This window comes from Humulus lupulus, chromosome 1, assembly GCF_963169125.1.
Source record: "Humulus lupulus chromosome 1, drHumLupu1.1, whole genome shotgun sequence".
NCBI lineage: Eukaryota > Viridiplantae > Streptophyta > Magnoliopsida > Rosales > Cannabaceae > Humulus > Humulus lupulus.
This window is the reverse complement of record NC_084793.1, coordinates 3,930,685-3,952,551: the sequence shown is the minus strand read 5'-3', so window position 1 is coordinate 3,952,551 and position 21,867 is coordinate 3,930,685. Positions and strand designations below refer to the sequence as shown.

The 21,867-nt window shown below is 35.2% G+C and overlaps 3 protein-coding genes across 8 annotated transcripts; 2 read left to right on the top strand and 1 right to left on the bottom strand.

Moving 5' to 3' along the window:
* Positions 1-853: 853 nt before the first annotated feature.
* LOC133782797 (xyloglucan endotransglucosylase/hydrolase protein 2-like) lies at positions 854-4,862 on the top strand. The gene is made up of 4 exons (XM_062222190.1): positions 854-1,087; positions 2,418-2,518; positions 3,221-3,414; positions 4,098-4,862. The coding sequence occupies exons 1-4, from the start codon at positions 898-900 to the stop codon at positions 4,483-4,485; spliced, it is 873 nt and encodes a 290-aa protein (XP_062078174.1). The 5' UTR covers positions 854-897; the 3' UTR covers positions 4,486-4,862.
* Positions 4,863-15,984: 11,122 nt separating this feature from the next.
* LOC133782765 (GPI transamidase component PIG-T homolog) lies at positions 15,985-20,599 on the top strand. Of its 6 annotated transcripts, none has more exons than XR_009870716.1 (7): positions 15,985-16,375; positions 16,716-17,972; positions 18,114-18,263; positions 18,351-18,531; positions 18,631-18,844; positions 19,034-19,231; positions 19,841-20,599. XR_009870716.1 is itself a non-coding variant. In XM_062222157.1 (6 exons), the coding sequence occupies exons 1-5, from the start codon at positions 16,136-16,138 to the stop codon at positions 18,798-18,800; spliced, it is 1,998 nt and encodes a 665-aa protein (XP_062078141.1). In that variant the 5' UTR covers positions 15,985-16,135; the 3' UTR covers positions 18,801-18,844; positions 19,841-20,599. The 6 variants fall into 6 exon arrangements, 4 of the variants coding, with proteins under 4 accessions (XP_062078141.1, XP_062078131.1, XP_062078123.1 ...); XR_009870709.1 differs by having other exon boundaries at positions 19,816-20,599; XM_062222157.1 differs by lacking the exon at positions 19,034-19,231.
* LOC133782791 (uncharacterized) lies at positions 18,923-20,346 on the bottom strand. The gene is made up of 4 exons (XM_062222178.1): positions 20,046-20,346; positions 19,786-19,899; positions 19,330-19,454; positions 18,923-19,237 (listed from the first exon to the last, which is right to left on the bottom strand). Exons 1-4 carry the CDS (start codon positions 20,344-20,346, stop codon positions 19,169-19,171), a joined length of 609 nt encoding a protein of 202 aa, XP_062078162.1. The 3' UTR covers positions 18,923-19,168.
* Positions 20,600-21,867: the final 1,268 nt, after the last annotated feature.

Sequence of the window (21,867 nt, the reverse complement as noted above, 5' to 3'; positions counted from 1 at the left end):
AATTTAATAAGTATTATGAGTAGGGATGGACAGGGCTCCGCGGGGACCCGCCCCTAATGGGGCGAGAAATCCTTGTCTAAATGGGGAACGGGGATAACTTTCAATCCCCGAATATTAAATGGGGCGAGGACGGAAATAGCACTCCCCGCCCCGATGGGGTCCAGTTTAATTTTTAATATATTTTTGTAATATTTTGTATGTATTTTATATATTTTTTTATGTGTTTTTGTAGCATAGTAGTAAATTTTTTAATATTTTAAATTTTATTTAGGATAGTGTTTAATATTTTAAATAATAGTAATATTTTTATTTACATATAATTTACGATTTTTATTTTAAAATTTATTTTTTAAATAAATGGGTTCCCCGTAGGGATTTCCCGCCCCAATAGGGGATTCCCCACCCCATCCTCGACGGGGAATAAGCGTGAATGGGGTCGGGATGGGAACGGGGGAGCACTCCCAGCCAATTCCCCGCCCCGTGTACATCACTAATTATGAGGTATAACTAACCAATTATAGGATGACACCTCGTATGGTGTTAAACACCTCAAGCTGCCAAATAGCAACACTTTTCCATTACACACATATCATATCTACTTAAATATATATATATTGTATTATATTATATATAGATATGATTAAATTTGGTCTAATTTGGCAGCCAATTTCTATTGTAGCTAGTTTCCTCCAAACTGAGTTTATATGTAGTTAGTTATGGTGGATAGAATTCTCAAGCATGGGGCCAAACATATCAATAACGTGTGGGTTTTGTAAACCAAGAAAAAAAAAAAAGTTGGCTCAAAACCCTTTTGGCCTTGTATATATATGTAGGGTTTTCAAATATTTAAGATATAAATTTTCAGTTTCGATTAGATTACTAATAATAATTATTAGAATGGCTTTTTCAGTGTTGGGTTTCTTTGTGTTCGTCTTTTTAGGTTTTGAAGGATTGGTTAGGATTAGGAGTGAAAAAAGTGATGATAATACTAGCTTTGATGAAAATTATAAAGTTACTTGGGGTTTTGATCATGTTTTGTCTTTGAATCAAGGAACACAAATTCAGCTCTCAATGGATAAGTCTTCGGGTTATTATCTAATCTTTCTTCTTATTCAATATATTTATCGTTAAATAAGATTTAGTTTCTGAATATTACTATGTTTTGTACGTAATTATTATCAGGGTCGGGCTTGAGTGATAGGGGTTCTATACAAAATTTGTTAATTTTAAAAATATATATAATAGTATTTTTTAAAATTTTGAAAGTATTTATTAATGTAAAAAAAATAGTATTTTTTAAAATAATTGAACTCCATTATATGGAGATCCTAGGCACATGTCTGTCCCACCTCTAACCGAGCCTGATTATTATATGTATACATATTTATACCTTACACTTAGGTATATATTTATGCATGTTATATATAAACATGACTACATATTGTGATTCATAAATATAAAATTAGTACTTGTATGTATATAATGGTGAATTTGATTGTGTATTTCAGTTAGATTCAACCAATTAGCAAACTAAATGGACATAATTAATGGATTGCTACTATTCAATAATCCATGCTTTTGGCATTGTTTCTATTTTTCATATATATATATATATCTTTTATGTCTCCAACTCATTTAAAATAATAATTAATTAATACTTATGTTAATCATGCATTTTAAATGAATTGGGCAAGTGGTGGTGGCACATGAAAAATGGAACATAAAATTTGGTTCCATTTCAGTTAGCCTCATATATATAGGATAATTTTAGAGTGCATACATTTTTTATTTCTCGATTCGATGAATATTTTTCAGTGCGATTTTTGTATGATTGCATACATTGTAGTTATTTGATCGTATATATTGTAGTTATTTAGAGCATCTGTAAATTTTTAGGAAATTCCGAATAATTTACAGTGCCGAAAATTAGGTTCAAACAGACTTTTTTCCAACTGCATAAAAAAATTAGTCACGAATGCAACAACTTGTTTGAATCTAGTTTTTAGAACTGTAAATTATTCGAAATTTCTTAAAAAATTTCACGATGCTCTAAATGACTATAAAAAAACACGGTCATAAAAAAAAATCGCGCCGAAAACGGTTTGTATAAATGTATATATGAAGTGTATCATATAAATGTATGAAGTGTTTGTTGAATTAATATATTATTACTATGATTTGAGTGACTTCATGCAAGGAATTTGGGTTTTTGTACAATCATAAAAAGCACAACAAACATATTATATATAAGACAAGATCAACATGATATATAATAAAATATAGAATATTTAAGATTTAATTTAACTTATTTTATTTATGTATTATTATTGATGAACTTATATGATTGACCTAAAGCTAGCTCCATCTTTCTTTCATTTTTATTTGTACTAATAATTTATTGTATTGAAATATTGCAGGAGCTGGTTTTGCATCGAAAGAAAGCTACTTTTCTGGGTTCATTAATTTGAGGATCAAATTGCCAGATAGAGATTCTGCTGGAGTTGTCACTGCTTTTTATGTACTTAATTTATTTATTTATTCATAATTACTACATTTTAACACTTTATTCATTATATATATATATATATATATTTAGGGATTCGGGGCTTCAAAAAGAGCCGGGCTCTCAGTGTTTCTCGACCCGTGAACAGTTTTTGGTGCAATTTTTTTTTTATGACCGTGTATATTGTAGCTATTTAGAGCATTAGTGCGATTTTCAGAAAATTTTAAATAGTTTACAGTACCGAAAACTTGGTTCAAACATGCTGTTTCCACGAGTATAAAAAAAATTAGTCACGCGTGCAACATGTTTGAACAAAGTTTTCGGTACTGTAAACTATTCGGAATTTTATGAAACTTTGCAGGATGCTCTAAATAGCTACAATATATACGGTTATAAAAAAATTCGCGCCAAAAACTGTTCACAGATCGAGAAACACTGAGAGCCCTACGGTATGACTCTTTTTGATTCCCCTACATGAGAAATTCCCTATATATATAGTGAAATTCTATATTAGGGGTGCCACTTTAGCTCCTATCGGTAGGGCTGTTTCTGTTTTCGACATGTACAGAAATTATAATCCATTTTTTTTATTCTCACCAGTTTTTGAGAAATTCTAAATAATTTACGATGCTTAAAACATGATTCAAACTGTCAATTACACGTGTGTCTGTTTTTTTTATAAGCGTGCAACTAACTATTTTAAACTTTAATTTGCAGCTAAGTTCAGAAGGCGATAAGCATGACGAATTGGACTTTGAGTTCTTGGGGAATAGAGAAGGAAAACCCATTACTTTACAAACCAATGTCTTTGCAAATGGGCAAGGCAACCGTGAACAAAGAACTCTCTTGTGGTTTGATCCCTCTGCTGATTTTCACACTTATTCCCTTCTTTGGAACCCTCACCAAATTGTGTATGTTATTAGTTACTCCTCTTGTTGTTTCGCAAAATAACTTTCTTTTTATAGTCATTTTACATAATAGATATATTTTGATAATTTTTTATAAAACAGTCTTTCGGACATTCTAACATCATTTTACAACCCTGTTAGAAGTGTTAGAAATTCATACAATATCATAACGATATATTGCATATAACTTAGAATACAATGAGTAATTGAATGATATAGACGACATATTTGATTGATCAATTGAGATAGTATAGATTGGTAGTTCAATATTAAGTCTTCTTCCTTAGATTTATATTTCTAAAACAAATTATCAGACCGTACAATTGTGATGTGACAATACTATTTATAAAGTTAGGGAGGGAACTTAGATACAAAACCCTAGTTGGACCGGGCCACTTTATCAAATGTTTCGGTTAATTAGAAAATTCACACTTCTACTTCGATTAGACTTCTATTGATGTTAAGCTCATTAATCTTATATCACTTAATAAACTCACATTTAATTAATAAAACAATCTAAAATATTAAAAGTAGAAAATTTTAGACATCTCATCTAGATTCTAAACTATTTGGTCAATTTATAAAATTTTCACCAATGTCACAATTTACTTAACACATGTTATACTTTCTCAGCAAAAGTTTAATACATAATTTTGATGTTTTAATTCCAAATTTGGGGATTTCAGATTCTTTGTGGACGATACTCCAATTAGGGTGTTCAAGAACAAAACAAAAAAAGGAGTAGATTACCCAACAAAGCCCATGAAAATCGAAGCTAGCTTATGGGATGGAGAAGATTGGGCCACAGATGGAGGCCAGACCAAGACTAATTGGGCCTTTGCCCCATTCAAAGCCCACTTCCAAGGGTTCCACGTCGATGGATGTTCCAACATGAACACCAATTGTTACTCTGAAAATAATAAGTATTTTTGGAACAAGAAGAAATATCATAATTTGGATTCGGATCAAAAAATAGCTTATGAGAAAGTGAGAAAGAGTTATATGAACTATGATTATTGCACTGATAGTTCTAGATATCCCACTCCTCCACCTGAGTGCCTTGATCAACCATAGTAATAGTATTATTATTTTCTATGAATATTGATATGTGTATTAAAATATTATACCAACTAATGTGTTACTATTTTTTAAAACAATGAGTCTTATCTAAAATAAATGTGATTTGTAATATTTTTGTGTATAATTTTGGATCACATGTTATTACTCATTTTCAATTAAGGCCCAAAATTAAGTATTAAAACAAATAATAAATAAGATTTTGTTAATTAGTGGAATAAACTTAGCCTAGTATTTATATTGATGGTTATTGAGTGTGGCTATTTGGCACCTTAAGGTGTTCAACACCACATGAGGTGACACCCCATAATTGGTTAGCGATACCCCATAATATTTATTAAATTCAAATAAATGAGACCTGATATTGAATTGCACCAATAGCAGTATGCCACATCCTTGTAGTGTTGGGCACCAATGGTGCCCCTTAGCAATTCTCTTTATATATATATATATATATCTATTCTATATAATAAGTGTGTAGATAACGAAAATTCTTAGTTTTAACGGTTTTTTATTTTTTTAATATTAACTTTAACGGAATACTCTTATATTTAACAGAATATTATTATATTTAACGGTAGTTTGTAAATACTTAAAACTTAAATAAAATAAAATAAATAATTAAAAAATATAAATGATATTTTTGAGATATTTTACAATGATAATTATTTTAAAATAATAAATAATTAAATAAATTAAAATATAATATTTTTGAGATATTTTACAATGATAATTATTTTAAAATAATAAATAATTAAATAAATTAAAATATAATATTTTTGAGATATTTTACAATAATAATTATTTAAAAATAATAAAATCATATGTTTTATAATTTAAATAAAATTTAATTAAACTTAAACTCATTTATTAGAATAATATCATATTAAACATATAATATAATCTACATTCAATTAGTAACAAATTCTTTTTTTTTAAATAGCAAGAAACTTAAATTTAAAATATACGTATAATATTTAATATTATATTAAACATATAATATATAATCTCTTGTTGTCACTCCTAAATTCAAAAACTAGATTAAGCATAAACTTAAACAAAAATAAATAAATTATTTAATTAAAGTATGATATTTATTTGAAATTTATATGACATTAATATAAATTTAATAAAAATAATTAATAAATTCTATAAATAAAACTAAGTAAATGTGTATATTGCACGTTGTTTGTATCTAGTATTTATATATATATAGAGAGAGAGACCGAAGTTGCACAATACGTAGAATTCTGATATGAATACTTAAATTAACCCTACAAAAACTTAATGTTAAGATTACTACAATTAAGCCTTTAAAACTATGAAAGATGCCTATATTTAGAAAGTGATTAATTTTGTTAAAATTTGATCACAATTATATATTGTACCTTATGATGTATTGACGGTGTTTTTCGAGAATTTTGACTTGGGTAAATTTTGGCATGATCTTTCAATTAGTTCAATTTATTTACGGTTGTGAATTTTTTAATGGTGTCGCCGATTCAGTTATGAGTATCGTCGCTTGTTTATATTATTTTAAAAAACGATTCAATATAATGTATATCTATGTGGAAGACTTTTAACCTAATTTTTATGTATTGATGTGTCTCCTTTTAGTTTTGATGTTTTTTAGGTTTTTTTTTTTAGATTATTATCAGATCTATAGAACTCTCGTCCATTTAAAAAGTTTATTTCCCTTAGTAAATAAATATCTAGATAAAATATGTACTACTCCAAAATATTTTTAGTCTCCGAAAAATAAAAAGGACTTGGTGCAAACTTATATTTAACGGTGTGTGAAAATAAGTAAATGTTCATATTTTTAATTTTGTAGTAAAATAGCATACCACTTTTTTAATATTATATATTACTAAATATGTCATTTAATAAATTACTATTTTATCATAAATATTTTAACATTATGATTTATGCATATTCATTTTGTTTAATTATTTTTTTATTTTGAAGTTATTTTTATTTATTTTTATTTTTTATGAGTTGTTGAATGATATAACATAACACAAAATATATATACTGAGTTGAAAAATAATATAACAACAAAACTTACAAAATTATTACTAAAAAAATATATATATTATACTAACAAAATTATATACTACCATTAAAATATATATATCATGATACAAAATTATATACTATTATGTATAATAAGATAGAAACTAAATATAAAATATATATATATATACCATACCACAAAAAATATATACACTAGCTAGAAAATAATATACCAAAACCCTATAAAAAACTTAAAAAATCAATATAACTTTAAAGTAAAAACTAATTAAACAAAACTAATATATATATACCACTATACACTCCCAAATAAATAAATGATAGAAAATGATAATTTAGTTAATTAACTTATTGATGTCATTATTTTAAGTCATTTACTATAATTTCTCAAAATAAAAAAACCCACACAACTCTAAAATTTGCCATTATTGCACTTAAACTCATAATGCTTTAATTTCGCAATAATTTATTTGTAAATAACGAAATATATTTCTAAATTTATAGCTTTAACTTGAAAAAAATAACGACTATTTGTGAATTTAATTTTTGTAGAGAGTAACAAGATTAAACCATGATATATACTTAACATTGTTAGGGTTTTATGTCCTAATTAAAACTCAAATTATTTGTAATCTTATTTTATTATCAATAAAATAATAGAAATTATTTTTTGACTTGGTCAATCACTTTGCTCACATGTTTTATTTTTATGATTATTTGTTTAATATAAAATTCTATTAAATCCCGAGCATATAGCTAATCTTATTTATAGTGACGTAATCACAGTGAAATATAAATATGACTATATGTTCAAAATAAGTTAGTGCTAAGATTAGTCAGTGCACAGGATTTACATTGACTTGCCAATCTACGATATGATCTACTTACACATTACAATGTTATGTTATTTCCAGAACATTAGCAAAGTAGATAAGATCGGATGTATTTGTTACATCGGACATGACCGATATTGACAGTTGATAAGATAAGTAAACATACCGTTATTATTTATTCTAGTCATATCATATAGTTGACCATAGGTCAATTTAATCTCAATTCTTAGTGGTTAGTATTCTAACTGATTGTATTATTTTAGTTTTTTGACTTGTTCGTTATCAGCTTACCCTACGGACTAGCCCATACTTACATCTTGGGAACTCGGCAGTATAATTGAGTGGGAATGTTAATCATAGATATGAACATCTATAGCTTCTGATGCATAAGTGAAACGAGGGGTAAAACGGTATTTTAGTCATATCTCATTGTAGACCATCTATAGATGATTAAGTCACAATTATGGTTGTAACAATGGATAATTAATAGCGTATTTATATTTGTTATAGAACGTTCTATGAATTCAAGAGTGCAATTCCGAGTCTATAGTGGAGTCACGAGGAATTAATAAGTTAGTAAATTTATTTGTTAGATTTATGATAACTTATTGGAGGATTTCATAGGCCCATGGTCCCCATTGTACTTTGGATAAAATCATCTAGATTGTCTCAATTAATTGATTTAATCATCAATTAGAATTATCAAAGTTGACAAGGTCAATTTTGGATAGTTTCACAGAGTTGTGTAATTTTGAGAAGAAAAGAGAAATTATGGAAAATTTATTAATTAAGATAAATTGGTATCTAAATTAATAAATAAATTTAAATCAAAGTTCAAATTATAAATAATTAATTTGATAAAAGATTTAAATAATTATTTAATTAATTAAATTAATAGAAAATAATGCAGGCCTTGATTTTAAGTCCAATGGGCTTATAATCAAATAGAATATTTCACGGGCCTATAGCCCATGATAATTTTGACCTAGGACTTTAAAATGACTATTATTTTATTGATTTTTTAATTAAATTAAATGGCCTAATTGAATATATAAAATGAGTGCTTAGAGAGAAGTCAAAATAGAAGTCATAAGTCAGATTTTCTGATAGATTTAGATTATCTCTAAACACAAGTCTTTTTCTAAGTCTCTTTGCTATTTTCACTTCTTCTCTCTATATCTATCTCATGTGTTGAGAATTGCCCACATTAGTCTAGGTGGTTCTAAGGATACATTAAACGATTGTGAAGAAAATATCCTTGGTGTATGATTTTCTTGGAGAAGCTATGCCCCCCAGTATGATCTCCACAGAACCCTTCGTGAATTTCTTCGATGATCCTCTTGGCTTCGGGTGGGGTTACGCACCGTAGTAATGGCATGGAATACCCCATTCTGTATAACTTTCCATCCATCATGGTGTATCATGGAAGCTGATACATTAACTTTCGAGCCTGGTTTTGGTATTTTGGAAGGATGCCGGTCTCGAGATACTCTACTATCGGGGTCATCCACGTAGGCTCGGATTCAATCATACATACGTCTTCTTCTTCTGGATCATTAATGCTAGGTGCCGAAAGGTGTTCTATGGGCACGACGTTCAGTTCTTCATTTTCAGCGGATGTGGCTAGCCGAGCTAAGGCATCTGCATTTGAGTTCCGCTCGCGAGGAACCTGTTCGATTGTGTAAAATTCGAAACACTCCAATACGGATTTTGCCTTCTCCAAATAAGCTGCTATTCTCGTGCCGCGGGCCTGGTATTCTCCCAAGATTTGATTAAGCACGAGCTGGGAGTCACTGTAGTAATGTATAACACTAGCTTTGAGCTCCTTTGCTATACGAAGTCCCGCGAGTAAAGCCTCGTATTCGGCCTCATTATTTGACGCTTTGAAGCCAAATCTTAAGGCATAATGAAATCTGCTCCCTGCGGGGGTAACCAAAATGACCCCTGCCCCCGCTCCATTTTCATTTGATGAGCCGTCGACGTAAAGTTTCCACAGCTCGTGGGCCGGGGTTATTACCTCGTCGTCGGCTATGCCAGTACATTCCACTATAAAGTCTGCCAACGCCTGTGCCTTAATGGTCGCTCTCGGGTGGTAGGTGATCTCGAACTGTTCGAGCTCAACAGCCCATTTAAGAAGTCGACCTGAAGCTTCTGGTTTAGACAAAACTTGCCTGAGTGGTTGATCAGTCAGCACATGGATGGGATGCGCCTGAAAGTAGGGGCGGAGTTTACGAGACGAATGAATCAAACTGATTGCAAGTTTCTCCATCAACGGATATCTTGACTCTGCCCCCAGTAATCTTTTGCTGATGTAATAGACGGGTTTTTGCACCTTCTCGTCTTCTCGAATGAGCACTGCGCTTATTGCATGTTCGGTGGTTGAGAGGTATAGGTACAGTATTTCTCTCGTTTCAGGTTTTGACAGGATGGGTGGTTCTGCAAGGTGCTTTTTGAGCTCCTGAAAGGCCAGCTCGCATTCCTCCGTCCATTCGAATTTCTTACCTCCTCTCAATAAGTTGAAAAATGGAAGACCACGGTCCGTAGATTTCGAGATGAATCTGCTTAGGGCTGCCATCCTGCCAGTCAAACTTTGGACATCTTTGTGCCTTCGAGGTGAGGGCATGTCGAACAAGGCCTTGATCTTGTCGGAGTTAGCCTCGATTCCCCGAGAGTTCACAATAAAGCCCATAAATTTTCCTGAAGTTACCCCAAAAGTGCACTTCTTGGGATTTAGCTTCATGTTAAACTTTCGGAGCACGCCGAAGCACTCTTCGAGGTCATCAACATGGTTCTTGTTGAGTTGAGACTTGACAAGCATGTCATCAACATAAACCTCCATGTTGTTCCCTATTTGTTCTGAAAACATCATGTTCACGAGCCGCTGGTATGTGGCCCCAGCATTCTTGAGCCCGAATGGCATGACATTATAGCAGTATAGCCCCTTATCCGTGATGAAGCTCGTATGTTCTTGGTCGGGGGCATGCATGGGAATCTGGTTGTATCCAGAATAGGCATCCATGAAGGACATCAGGCCATGCCCCGCCGTGGCATCCACGAGCTGGTCAATCCTTGGCAACGGAAAACAGTCTTTCGGGCAAGCTTTGTTGAGATCTGAGTAGTCAATACAGGTTCGCCACGTCCCATTGGGCTTTGGGACCAACACCGGATTGGCTACCCAGTCAGGATAAAAGGCATCCCTAATGAATCGATTTGCCTTTAACCTGTCAACCTCCTCCTTTAGTGCTTTCTTTCTGTCTTCGTCCAGCTGTCTTCGTTTTTGTTGCTTCGGGGGGAAGCTTCTGTCTATATTCAGTGTGTGGCTTGCTATATTCGGGCTTATCCTCACCATGTCCGAGTGCGACCACGCGAAGACATCCTGGTTTTTCTTCAAAAAGCAAATTAATTGTTATTTTGTCTCATCTTGGAGGTGTTTTTCGACCTTCACCTTTTTAAAGGGATCGGCTTCCTCGAGCTGAATTTCTTCGAGCTCCTCTAATGGTTCGAGGTCAACTTTCTCCTCAATTCTTGGATCAATCTCTCCATCAATCTCTAAGACCGTTCCGTCTTTGTGTTTGAATGATGACGAGTGCTTGTGCGCTCGTCTGTTTTTTTCCTCTTAAGGAGATGCTGTAGCATTCCCTCCCTGCTAATTGGTCTCCTTTCAATGTTCCGACCCCACTAGGGGTCGGAAACTTAAGGGCCAGATGCCTTACTGATGAAACTGCCCCCAGCTCGACCAGGGCGGGTCTCCCGAGCAGTACATTGTAGGCTGATGGTAAGTCTACTACCACGAACTCCATCATCTTGGTTGCCGAGACTGGGTAGTCTCCCAAGGTCACAGGGAGCTTGATAGATCCCATGCAGGCGGTTCCTTCTCCTGAAAAGCCGTACAAAGTAGTTGCACACGCTTTCAAGTCGCGAAGGGAGAGTCCCATCTTTTCGAGGGTAGCTTTATAGAGAATGTTGACTGAGCTCCCATTGTCTATAAGAACTCAGTGGACCCTTTTATTGGTCAGCTGGAGGGTGATGACCAGTGGGTCATGGTGAGGAAACTGGACATGGGACGCGTCTTCCTCAGTGAAGGTTATTGGTTGTGTTTCAATCTTCTGGCTTTTTGGAGCCCTAGGTTCAGGTTCATAAGGAGATCCATCCCCAAATTTCAGCTCGTTAACGTATCTCTTTTGGGCATTCCTGCCTACTCCTGCGGGATGAGGCCCTCCCGAGATGGTTATTACATCCTCTCCATCTATCAGCGGGGGCCTGTCTTCTTCCCGAGCTCGAGAATTATTGTTTTGTGCCGTCAGAGGCGCGGCTACTCTCTGGCTCGCGGCTACCTGACTAGTACTCTGGTTTTTGACATATTGCCGAAAGTAACCTCTCGAGATCAATCCTTCGATCTCGTCCTTCAATTGTCGACATTCATCGGTTGTATGCCCGGTGTCTCTGTGAAATCGGCAATACTTACTAGAGTCCCTCTTGGATTTTTGATTTCTCATCGGGTCCGGACGCCTAAAGGGGACCTGGTTTTCATTAGCCAGGTATATGTTCTCCCGAGACTCATTGAGCTCGGTGTATACTCTATACACGGAGAAATATCTCTCCCCCTTCTTTTTCTTTCCTCCCTCGGCTTCGGGGTTACTCCCTTCGTTCTTTTTCCTCTTGGAGGGGTTTTCCGCGACAGGCTTTGGAGCTGCTGGGTTCGCCGAGGTTGAGGCAGAGTTGACGTTTATCGTTGTAGTTTCGGGCTGGGAAGTCGCATTAAGCGTCGACCTCGTCTCCTCTACATTGACAAACCTCTGTGCTCGTCTGTAAACTCGGTTATGGATCTTACTGGTTTTCTTTGCATGTCTTCCCAAAGGGCACTTCCCAGCATTACGCCGGCTCGGACAGCCATTAGGTGCCCACTGTCATCCATGTCCCGAGCTCGGGCGACTTCCAGATTAAACCTTGTTAAGTAACTTTTTAGTGTTTCGCCCGGCTATTGTCGAACGTTAGTTAAGGTTTATGCCTCTGGTCTGACCCCCATCATTGCTCTGAACTGCTTCTTAAAGTCTTTAAACAACTGCTCTCAAGAAGTTATTGAGTGTCTCTTATATTTTTCGAACCAACTTTTGGCAGGTTCTGTCAATGATGCTGGAAACAACATGCATCTGAGATCGTAACCCACGTTACTGGCTCTCATTATGGTGTTAAACGTGCTCAGATGACTACACGGGTCGGTATTTTCTTCAAACGTCGGGACGTGAGGGATCCGAAACCCTTGAGGAAATGGAGTATTGGAAATATGGGGAGCAAACGGTTCGAGTTCCTCGTCAGAGTCTTCATATCGATCATTCCTTTGCTCGTTTTTCAGAAGCCTAAAAGCCTTTTCAAGCTGGTCGATTCTTTCTTGGACTGGGTCCGCAAGAGGCACTGTCTAGAATCGGTTGTCATCGATCATAATCCCAGGCTCGCGTCTCCGCAAGGGATCTCTATGCCTATTCAAGCGATCCCTCAGGTCCGGTTTTATTGGGTCATCATTACCTTGACTTTGGTTCAGGTGCTCTCGCAGGTCAGGACGATTTCTGCGGTTTCCAGTATTCTTACGACCTCGGTCATGCTTGCTGACCGACCTGGTATCTTCAGATTCATCACTGGTAAAACTCGTCGCCTGGTTATTTCGTGGATTCTTTCCATGTCGCCTCGTCTCCGCCGTGCGAGACCGAGATGTTTGACTTTTTCAGATGGGGCGCCTCTCCGCTCCTGGAAAGCCTTCCCGTTTCCTCGTCCTCCTCCCGCATACTTTTCGCCCTGATCTCGAAAGGGTTGAGCATTCCTGCGGGGAGGCGAAGGATATCTTATAGGCGATGGAGGGAACCGTATGGGCGACGGTGGCTGCCACCCATTTCTCGCCCTAGATGGTCCGGAGTTTGCCCGAGATGGGTCGGTCGCATTTGGTGCGCTCCCAGGTATCTGAGTCCGAGCCTCTGCAGGGGTTCGGTTGTTCTCAGCTCCTGCAGGTACTTCCACAGGCGGGTTAGCCGGGGCCCGAGCCCGAGTACTCCTCTGGGGCCTCGGTGGAGCAGATGGCTCTGCTGGCGCCGGAGGTTGAGCCGGCCTCCTTGTGGCAGCATCTTTTCGTGGACGCCCACGGGGTCTACGGGGAGGAACATGTACGTCTCTCGGAGGAGGGGCTTGGTTTTCGCGCAGAGGCGGGGGCTGAGCCACCTGCGCCTCTGCGGCTATCCTTGCCAACTCCTCATTCCGTTTGTTGGCCTCTGCCAACTGCTGGTTTTCAAGTTCCACAATGGGTACATACCGCTCAGGATTGTAATACATATCCTCATCCCTTGGTGGAGCAGGTGGTCCCCGGGAATCGGAAGATCAACTTCTTTCTTCAACATCCGGGTTTTCCATTGGCTGTTTCCCAGGACGTCTTGGATAATTCTCTTTAGGTGTATTCTGATTATTAGTGGCCATGACTTACTCAGGGATGAATGCTTAAGGCTCTCAATAACAGCACCAAACTGTTGACGCCGTTTTTCGTCAACCGTGAAAGAAGAGCACGTAAACAATAATGAATAATGGCCAATGAAAATATAATAATACAAAACACGATTTTTACGTGGTTCAGCAGTTAAATCTGCCTAGTCCACGAGTCTTTGCTATTAAACTCAAGATGATCTCTGAAAATTCTTCAAGCATGAATTCTTCAGAGATTTCTCCCAAGATTCAGAATATCGGTCCCCTTACAATGGTGCATGATTTCTCTATTTATAGAGAAAAATGCAGAATACTATCCCACATATTTGGGGTAGTTACTCTTTTTTGTAAATAAATCAAATGGCCTTAAATGCCTGTAATCCGATGTAAAAGGAAACGTTCCCTGAAGACCAGGGAGCGTATAACTAATCAAATAATATCCCATGATTTTAGGGGATTTACATTAATAAATGTTGACCACGTCTCTTATGGACAACACTTGAAGATGTTCAAGGTTATTATCACATATCTCCAAGGCCTTATTCTCCCAGGTCTCACATCTACTTTCGAGTTAATGACATCTCCCGAGGTCACATGGCTTTCGAGATCGTACTCGCATCAGGCTCGGAACCCCTGATACGAGGTTATCCCTGAGGATAGATGCATCTCGGGTGCTACCCTTCGAGATCGTGTGGATTTCGAGGCCATCATATTCGAAGTCGTCTCAGCTTTGCAGGCTCGACGTCTAGCCTTGGAACATACTTCAGACTACGAGTTCATTCGCTGCGAATCCAGCTTTCGAGGTCACACTTCTCATGGCTCGAAATCTGGGTATAACATTTTCTATCTTTAAAAACAAAAAACAAAAATAGTTACCAAACATATTTTTATTTTTAAAAACTAAAGAAATTAAAATAATATTTCAATTTTTGTGTTTAAAAAATTCAAAAACAAAAATTTTACCAAACACAACCAATATAAGAGATACATTTATAATTTAGGACTATTCTATGGTAGGGGCTTCAAAAATAGCTCCACTGGTGGGACTCTTTTGTATTTATGACTCGCGAACAATTTTTAGCGCGATTTTTTAATGATCGTATATATTGTAGTTATTTAGAGCATCCTGAAATTTTTTCAGAAAATTCTGAATAATTTACAGTGCTGAAAACTAGGTTTAAACATGTTATTTTCCACGCGCATAAAAAAATTAATCACGCGTGCAACAACATTTTTTTAAACTAGTTTTCGGTACTGTAAATTATTCGGAATTTTCTGAAAATTTGCAAGATGCTCTAAATAACTACAATATACATGGTCATAAAAAAATTGCACCAAAAACTGTTCACGGGTTGAGAACATAAAAAAGTAGGGCTAGGGGTGTTCATGGTGTGGGTGGTGCGGTTTTTCTCTAATTTTTTTTACCGCACCGCATATGCGATTTGAACAATTTTCCAAACCGCAACCCGCACCGCATAGACCTCAAACCGCATCGCAAAAATGCGGTGTGGGCGGTTTATATCTATCGCCAAATAATTTAACAATTAAATATTATAATTAAGAAAGATTCATAATAAATCTTGAAACCATAGCCTGTTTAACAAAATAATTAATTGTACAACAAGCTAATATACTTTAAGCAAAACAATAAATATATAACAAACTAATAACAAATAAAAAATGTAATATAAAACTAAATATTATTTTAATTAAGGAGAAATATATTTAGATTGAAGTAGAATATGTGTTAGCTTCTTATGAAACATTATATTTTTTTCTAGATATTTTGTATATTATATTATACTATATAAATATTTATGCATTAACTTTAAATGTAGTAAAATTGAAAAAAATAATATAAATAAGTTAATATATATAATGATGCGGTGCAGTGTAGTTTGAACCGTATTTATAAAATTTAAAACCGCAAACCACATAGTGTGGTTTGACAAAAATACAAATTATAATAGCACCGCTAAGAGTTCTAAATTGCAAATTGCAGTACAATGTGGTGCGGTGTAAGCGGTTTGTACGGCGTGTACGGTTTTATGAACCCCTCAAAGTAGGACTATTTTACCAAAGAAATTTCCTATAATTTATAATAGTTGAAGGTTAATTTTTACAAAATTTTCTATTTATAAAAATGAGTGGAAATGAAACTTATATTAGCAGCATAGACTGCGTTTGGGCGTTTGGGAATTGAGATTTGCCATAAAACGCAGACAACTCTGCTCTACTCTCATGGCGGACGCCGAGTTCTCCATCCACATCCTATAGGCACAGCCAGCCATACTCCTAATCGACATCCAACTCAGAGCATGGCTACTCTTCCTCTCAAACAGTTTCTCTTTCTGTATCTAATACTCTTTTTTCGATTCTTGTATGCCAATGCGGCCCTCCGATCCATCTTCGGGGAAGAAGAATTCTCTGAGGAGTTGCTGCTGAGACCTTTACCAGATCGAAAGGTTCTTGCCCACTTCCATTTCGAGAGCAGAGCTCCGCCAACCAGCTCCAATGGCCGCCACCACCATCTTTTCCCCAAAGCCATCTCTCAGCTGGTATGAGCTTGCCCTCTTCTTCTGTGTTTTATTTTTTAGGGAAATTTTTTTTGGAGAGTAGAAATTCTATAACAGGAACTTTAACTCTTAGATCTTGTAAATTTTCTATTTTTGGTTTCTGGGTCTAACAAATGTTGTCTAATTTGAGATTATTCAAGTCCCTAATTCCACTTCAATTAGAATGAATCTTTTGAAAGTCCTGATCGATTCAATCACGTTCTTAAACACCATATATTTCACTTCAGGAACAAACCCATGTGTATATAGTTTAGTATAATCATGAGAACTAGTAAGTGTTTGTAAAAACTTAATAATTTACAGGATAGTGTTCCATGGACAGGTTCAGAAATTTCGAATTAAGGAAATGGAATTGTCTTTCACACAAGGTCGTTGGAACTATGAACGTTGGGGTGGTTTTGACCCCATACCAAGCAACAACGCCAAACCTCCTGGAGTGGAGTTATGGGCTGTCTTTGATGCCCCTCAGCGTCAAGTTGATGCTTTATGGAAGAATCTAACTCATGCTCTTTCTGGAATGTTTTGTGCTTCCATTAACTTTCTAGAATCTTCAACCTCTTATTCTGCTCCTAAATGGGGCTTTCGCTCAGGTTCAGGCAGTCTGAGATATGGTACTTTGCCAAGGGAGGCTGTTTGTACTGAGAATCTAACTCCTTGGCTCAAGCTTCTTCCTTGTCGAGACAAAGCTGGGCTTGCCGCATTAATGGATAGACCATCTATCTACAAAGGATTTTATCATTCACAGCGGTTGCATTTGACCTCAACTGGATTTGATTCGGATGGTGTAGATTCAGGCATCCTACTTGAGCAAACACTTACAGTTGTTCTGCAGCCTTATGAAAGTAGAATCATTTCAACTTCCCAGGAAACAAAATCGCAACCAAGTTGGTCTTTGACTTCAATTTTTGAGAGGGAAGTCAATGGAAGATGTGTTCTTGCCAAGTCCAGTAATGTATATCTTCAACTTGATGGGGGTCTAGTTGCTGAACTAGATAATCTGCCGAAAGAAAATGAAATGTCTGTTGCTGATGATATAGTTTATGAAGGTTTGAGGAGTAGTCCTGGGTTTCAATTGTCTGTCAAGCCTGACAAGGTACTGGAGGAAGTGAATGGCTCCTATAAGAGAAATCCTTCACTTCTGTACGTATATTCACTTGAGAAGTATAGCGAATCAGAGCCATTTGATTTGGGCCTAACATGGAAGCTTCCTATAGTTTGGTCATGTCAGCAAGCACCATTACATGCTAGTAGATTCTTGATGGGAAGTGGGAATGAAAGGGGCGCTATTGCTATATCCTTTAAATCCACAGGATTGAGTGAGGAGTTATTGCATTTGGATACAACGGAAGAGAGTTGCAAGTTGCAGGTTAAGATTTTCCAAGTTGTTCCTTGGTACATTAAGGTGTATTATCATACACTACAAGTATTTGTAGATGAAAAACCACAAGCAGTTTCAGATGCTGTTGAGAAGATGCATGTTTCGCCTTCTGAAGACAAGGTGTCACCCGGGTCAATGGAAGTGTTACTAAAGCTTCCTTGTGGCATGATATCAGCTGTTGTAACTCTAGAATTTGATAAGGTATGTTTTGTATTTTCTGCTTTCGTCTAAATCTGATTTAATCACATTGGCTGAACTGAAAATTTTATAAATGCCTCTAATTTCTTTCCTTATCAATATACTGTTGATTTTCTCAATAACTAAATTGGTGCATTTTTGTAGGGATTTTTGCATATTGATGAATATCCACCAGATGCTAACCAGGGATTTGATATCCCATCAGCAATAATAAGCTATCCCAATTTCCAAGCAAGCATACAGTACATGGAAGATAAATCTTTGGAGACTTTACCTATTTTGGCAAAATTTCAGGTAGCTCAAAACTGTTATGTTGGTTATAAATATGTTCTATTTTGGATTACATTTCTATTTACTTTATTTTATGGATTTGTGATGTAGGAAAACAGTTCTGTTCTGTCTTACACTGAAGTATTACTTGTCCCTTTAACCACTCCTGATTTTAGCATGCCATACAATGTCATCACTATTACTTGCACAGTATTCGCATTATATTTTGGATCTTTACTAAATGTGCTTAGGCGTCGTGTTGCTGAAGAAGAGAGATTTTTAAAGAACAAAGGTCAAATCATCCCCTTCTTATGTTTATGGAACAAATACTAATCAAATCAAAAAAAATTCTTGTTTCTGTAATTCACTAACTTGTTCTTCTTGGTTTCAGATGCGAAAAACGCCAGTCCTATATCGAAGTTCCTATCAAAGATTGCAGGAAGATCATTGGAAACATCTGAGTCGCCTTCAACAAAATCGTCCTTCTTCAGTTTAAAGCTCATACTCAAAGTTACATTAGTGACTGGAATTGCTGTTGTCTGGAAATTCTATTTGGAATAATCACAAGTAAACCTATGTACATTTTGGACCAGCTAATTTTACAAGTACGTTACACACTCAGATTCCAAATTCATTTTGAAAGAATTGTATTTTACTTGTTTCAGTTTTGACAATCTCAAATCTCAAGAGAAATTTCAATTTTCATTCTACTCATCTTAGAGAACTCAACTGTCATTCACCAAAGTGCTTTGTATAAAGTTATTACACAAAATTTTACAAATTTTCGTTTTCAGGACTCTAGTATGGAAATCTCACCATTTGCAAGTGGAGATTTAAAAAAAAAAAAAAAAACTAGAGAAAAAAAAAAGGAGCAGCCACCACAATAGCTTCTTCTACATCATTTTCCCTTGTTAGCTTCATATTTGGATTCATGGAACTGCATCTAAGACGGTTGATTGAAATGCTTTTGGAGAAGTCATTACCCTTTTCTGGTATATCTGAAACAAACCCCATTAATATCAGCTATGCTATGAGGAACAAAACAAAAACAAAGATTGAAACTGATACAGACCAGTCTAATCTAATTTACCTGATCTGTATAGGTTTCATTGATCCTTAGCTTTTTGAGTAGGTTTAAGTCTTCAAGTAATTGCTTTCTCTTAAAACCAAGCCCCTTGGATAACATGGGCATTCCACAAAAATCCCCATATTTACCTGAAACAAAATGAACCAAACCAATTCATTCTGATGATTCTTCCATTCTTTGAATACTATATATTTATCCCTAAGACAATTATTCTATAGGACCTCACTTTAAGCTATGTCAACAGAATTTTTCACTGTTTTCGATTAGTGAATAATTTTTAGTAATTTATAGTACAAAAAACTAAATATTGCTGGCATGACTAAATGCACTTGTAAATCGATATGTTTGAAACTAATTTTTACTCTAAATGCGTCAAAAACTAAAAACACCCCGATAGAACACACACTCAAAGTAAAGCCCCATAAATAAATATATATATATATATATATATTTATAGACCTGAATTAGCTTCTCTCATCTTCTTATTAGCGTTTGTTAAAACGGTATCTTCCAGCTCTGGCCTTCCACCATTGCCAATCCCATTCACAGCATCATCCTGAGGATCATGCGCTCCTACAATAAGAAAGAACAAGAATGATATACATGATCATCAGCTGCAGCTACTGATGAGTTTTACAGTCAAGTCACCCAAAACCCACATGAAAAAAAGAAACAAGTTTTCTCAGAAACCAAACAAAGAAGTGGGAAAGTGAGGTTACTCTTGGTTCCAACTCTGCAGAGCTTGCCATGGACAATTAAGGCGTCAGCACAGTGTTTACCAGTGGAGAGTCGTTTAGCAGAGAAGAAAGATAGGAGAGAGTTCCAAGTAAGATAGGAGGAGATGAGGTCGAGCCCTCTACCGATAAAGTGGCCATTGATTCTGAGGGTTGATGGGTCCAAACCAAACGCTGTGGCTATGTACCCCAAGTCTATCCTCTGGTCCACGCAAACGGCCATGGGAAGTAGCTTCGAGAGTGAGGGACAATAGAGTGTGACCCTTCTGGATTTACCCTCTGACATGTTCGTTGCTCTGGTAGTAGTAATGGTAGAGATTGATATGGAAGTTGTTTCTCTGTGATCGGTGATCGGTGATCACTACCACCGCTACTCTCAGTATTACAGTCTCTTCTTCTCTTCTAGTTTTAGTTCCAACGTTTTCTCGAAGAGTCTTCTTTCTGTAGAGGGGAGCTAGTCTTTTGCGGGCTTCAATATTGGGCCGTAATTGGGCCTCAACTAAAATTAGGTTAATGAATGGTAAATGTCCAAAAATAAGGTCGAAATTACACCGGTTGTCCAATTTTAGAGATGTAATTTAATTTTTAGTCATTTTAAAAAAAATTAATTTTATACATAATATTTATTTGAATTTACCAATTATACCCTTCAGTTATACTTAAGTTATATGTGTACAAGCAATGATATTATGGAAAATATCATTATAATAATGAATAAAATTTTACTTAATTTATTTAATGATTAATTTTAGTTAACTAATCCTAAAACTGGGTACTTATCAAGTAATCTAAAAAATAAGAGTAATTTATGATCCAAAAAAGAGTGATTAAAATTATGGGATTTTTCATAAATATGACTTTTATGCTATTACTTTGCAAAAATGTGGGGATTATACTTTTACTAATTTGTATGAGAAAATTTATTAAAGAAAAAAAATAAAGTATGGGAACACAATTGCTTGCTAACTAACTAAATCTGAGAAATTTGATTAAGAGTGAAACTATGACATAAACTACCTTTTATACAAAAATATAGAAAATCTAAATCCATAAAAGTGAAAATTCTTAAAAGAAGTCGTAGAATAATTTTTTTTTTTGAAAAAAAATCATATTTTTGCAAACTTTATTAAAAAAACTCATATAAAATGTAATTTCCTCTCAAAATTAACATCTTGGAGTATTTTGGTTATATTTAAAAAAAGATTGAATAAAATTAGGCTTAAGATATTATTTTCTTCAATTAAGTAAAGTACATGGTTAATTTCGTAGGGATCCCATCGATAATTTTTACACGACACAAAGCCAAAATGGTATTTAATTTTTTCTCTCTTTATTTCTTAGATCTTTCATATAAATATTGAAAGGGTTTTTTCTTCTACATTATATTAAGAACACATATTTTTCACCCCAATTTTTCTCATTATTTTGTTTTACCATATCTTCGTGCCTCCGGAAAATTCGTGTCATTGTTGTACTGGGCCCATATATAAATGTGGATGGTATCGTGCCGGCCCACTTTTAAAAGTATAGGCCCGGCATGACCTATAGGCACAGCTCATTCGTGTCATACCTCGTGTCGGGCCGGGCCCAAGGTCTGGTCGACACATTTTACTTATTCGAGCCTACTTTCATGCCCATGTTTGAGTCCATTTTATTATTTCTAAAAAATAACTAGGGTAGAGGGTCCACATTCTTTTTAAGAATTATTAATCATTAAGCTAAATGCATTTCTTAGTTTAAATTATATTTTTAATTATTTTTATATATTTTTCAACAATACTTTACACACATGTACAAATATATTTTG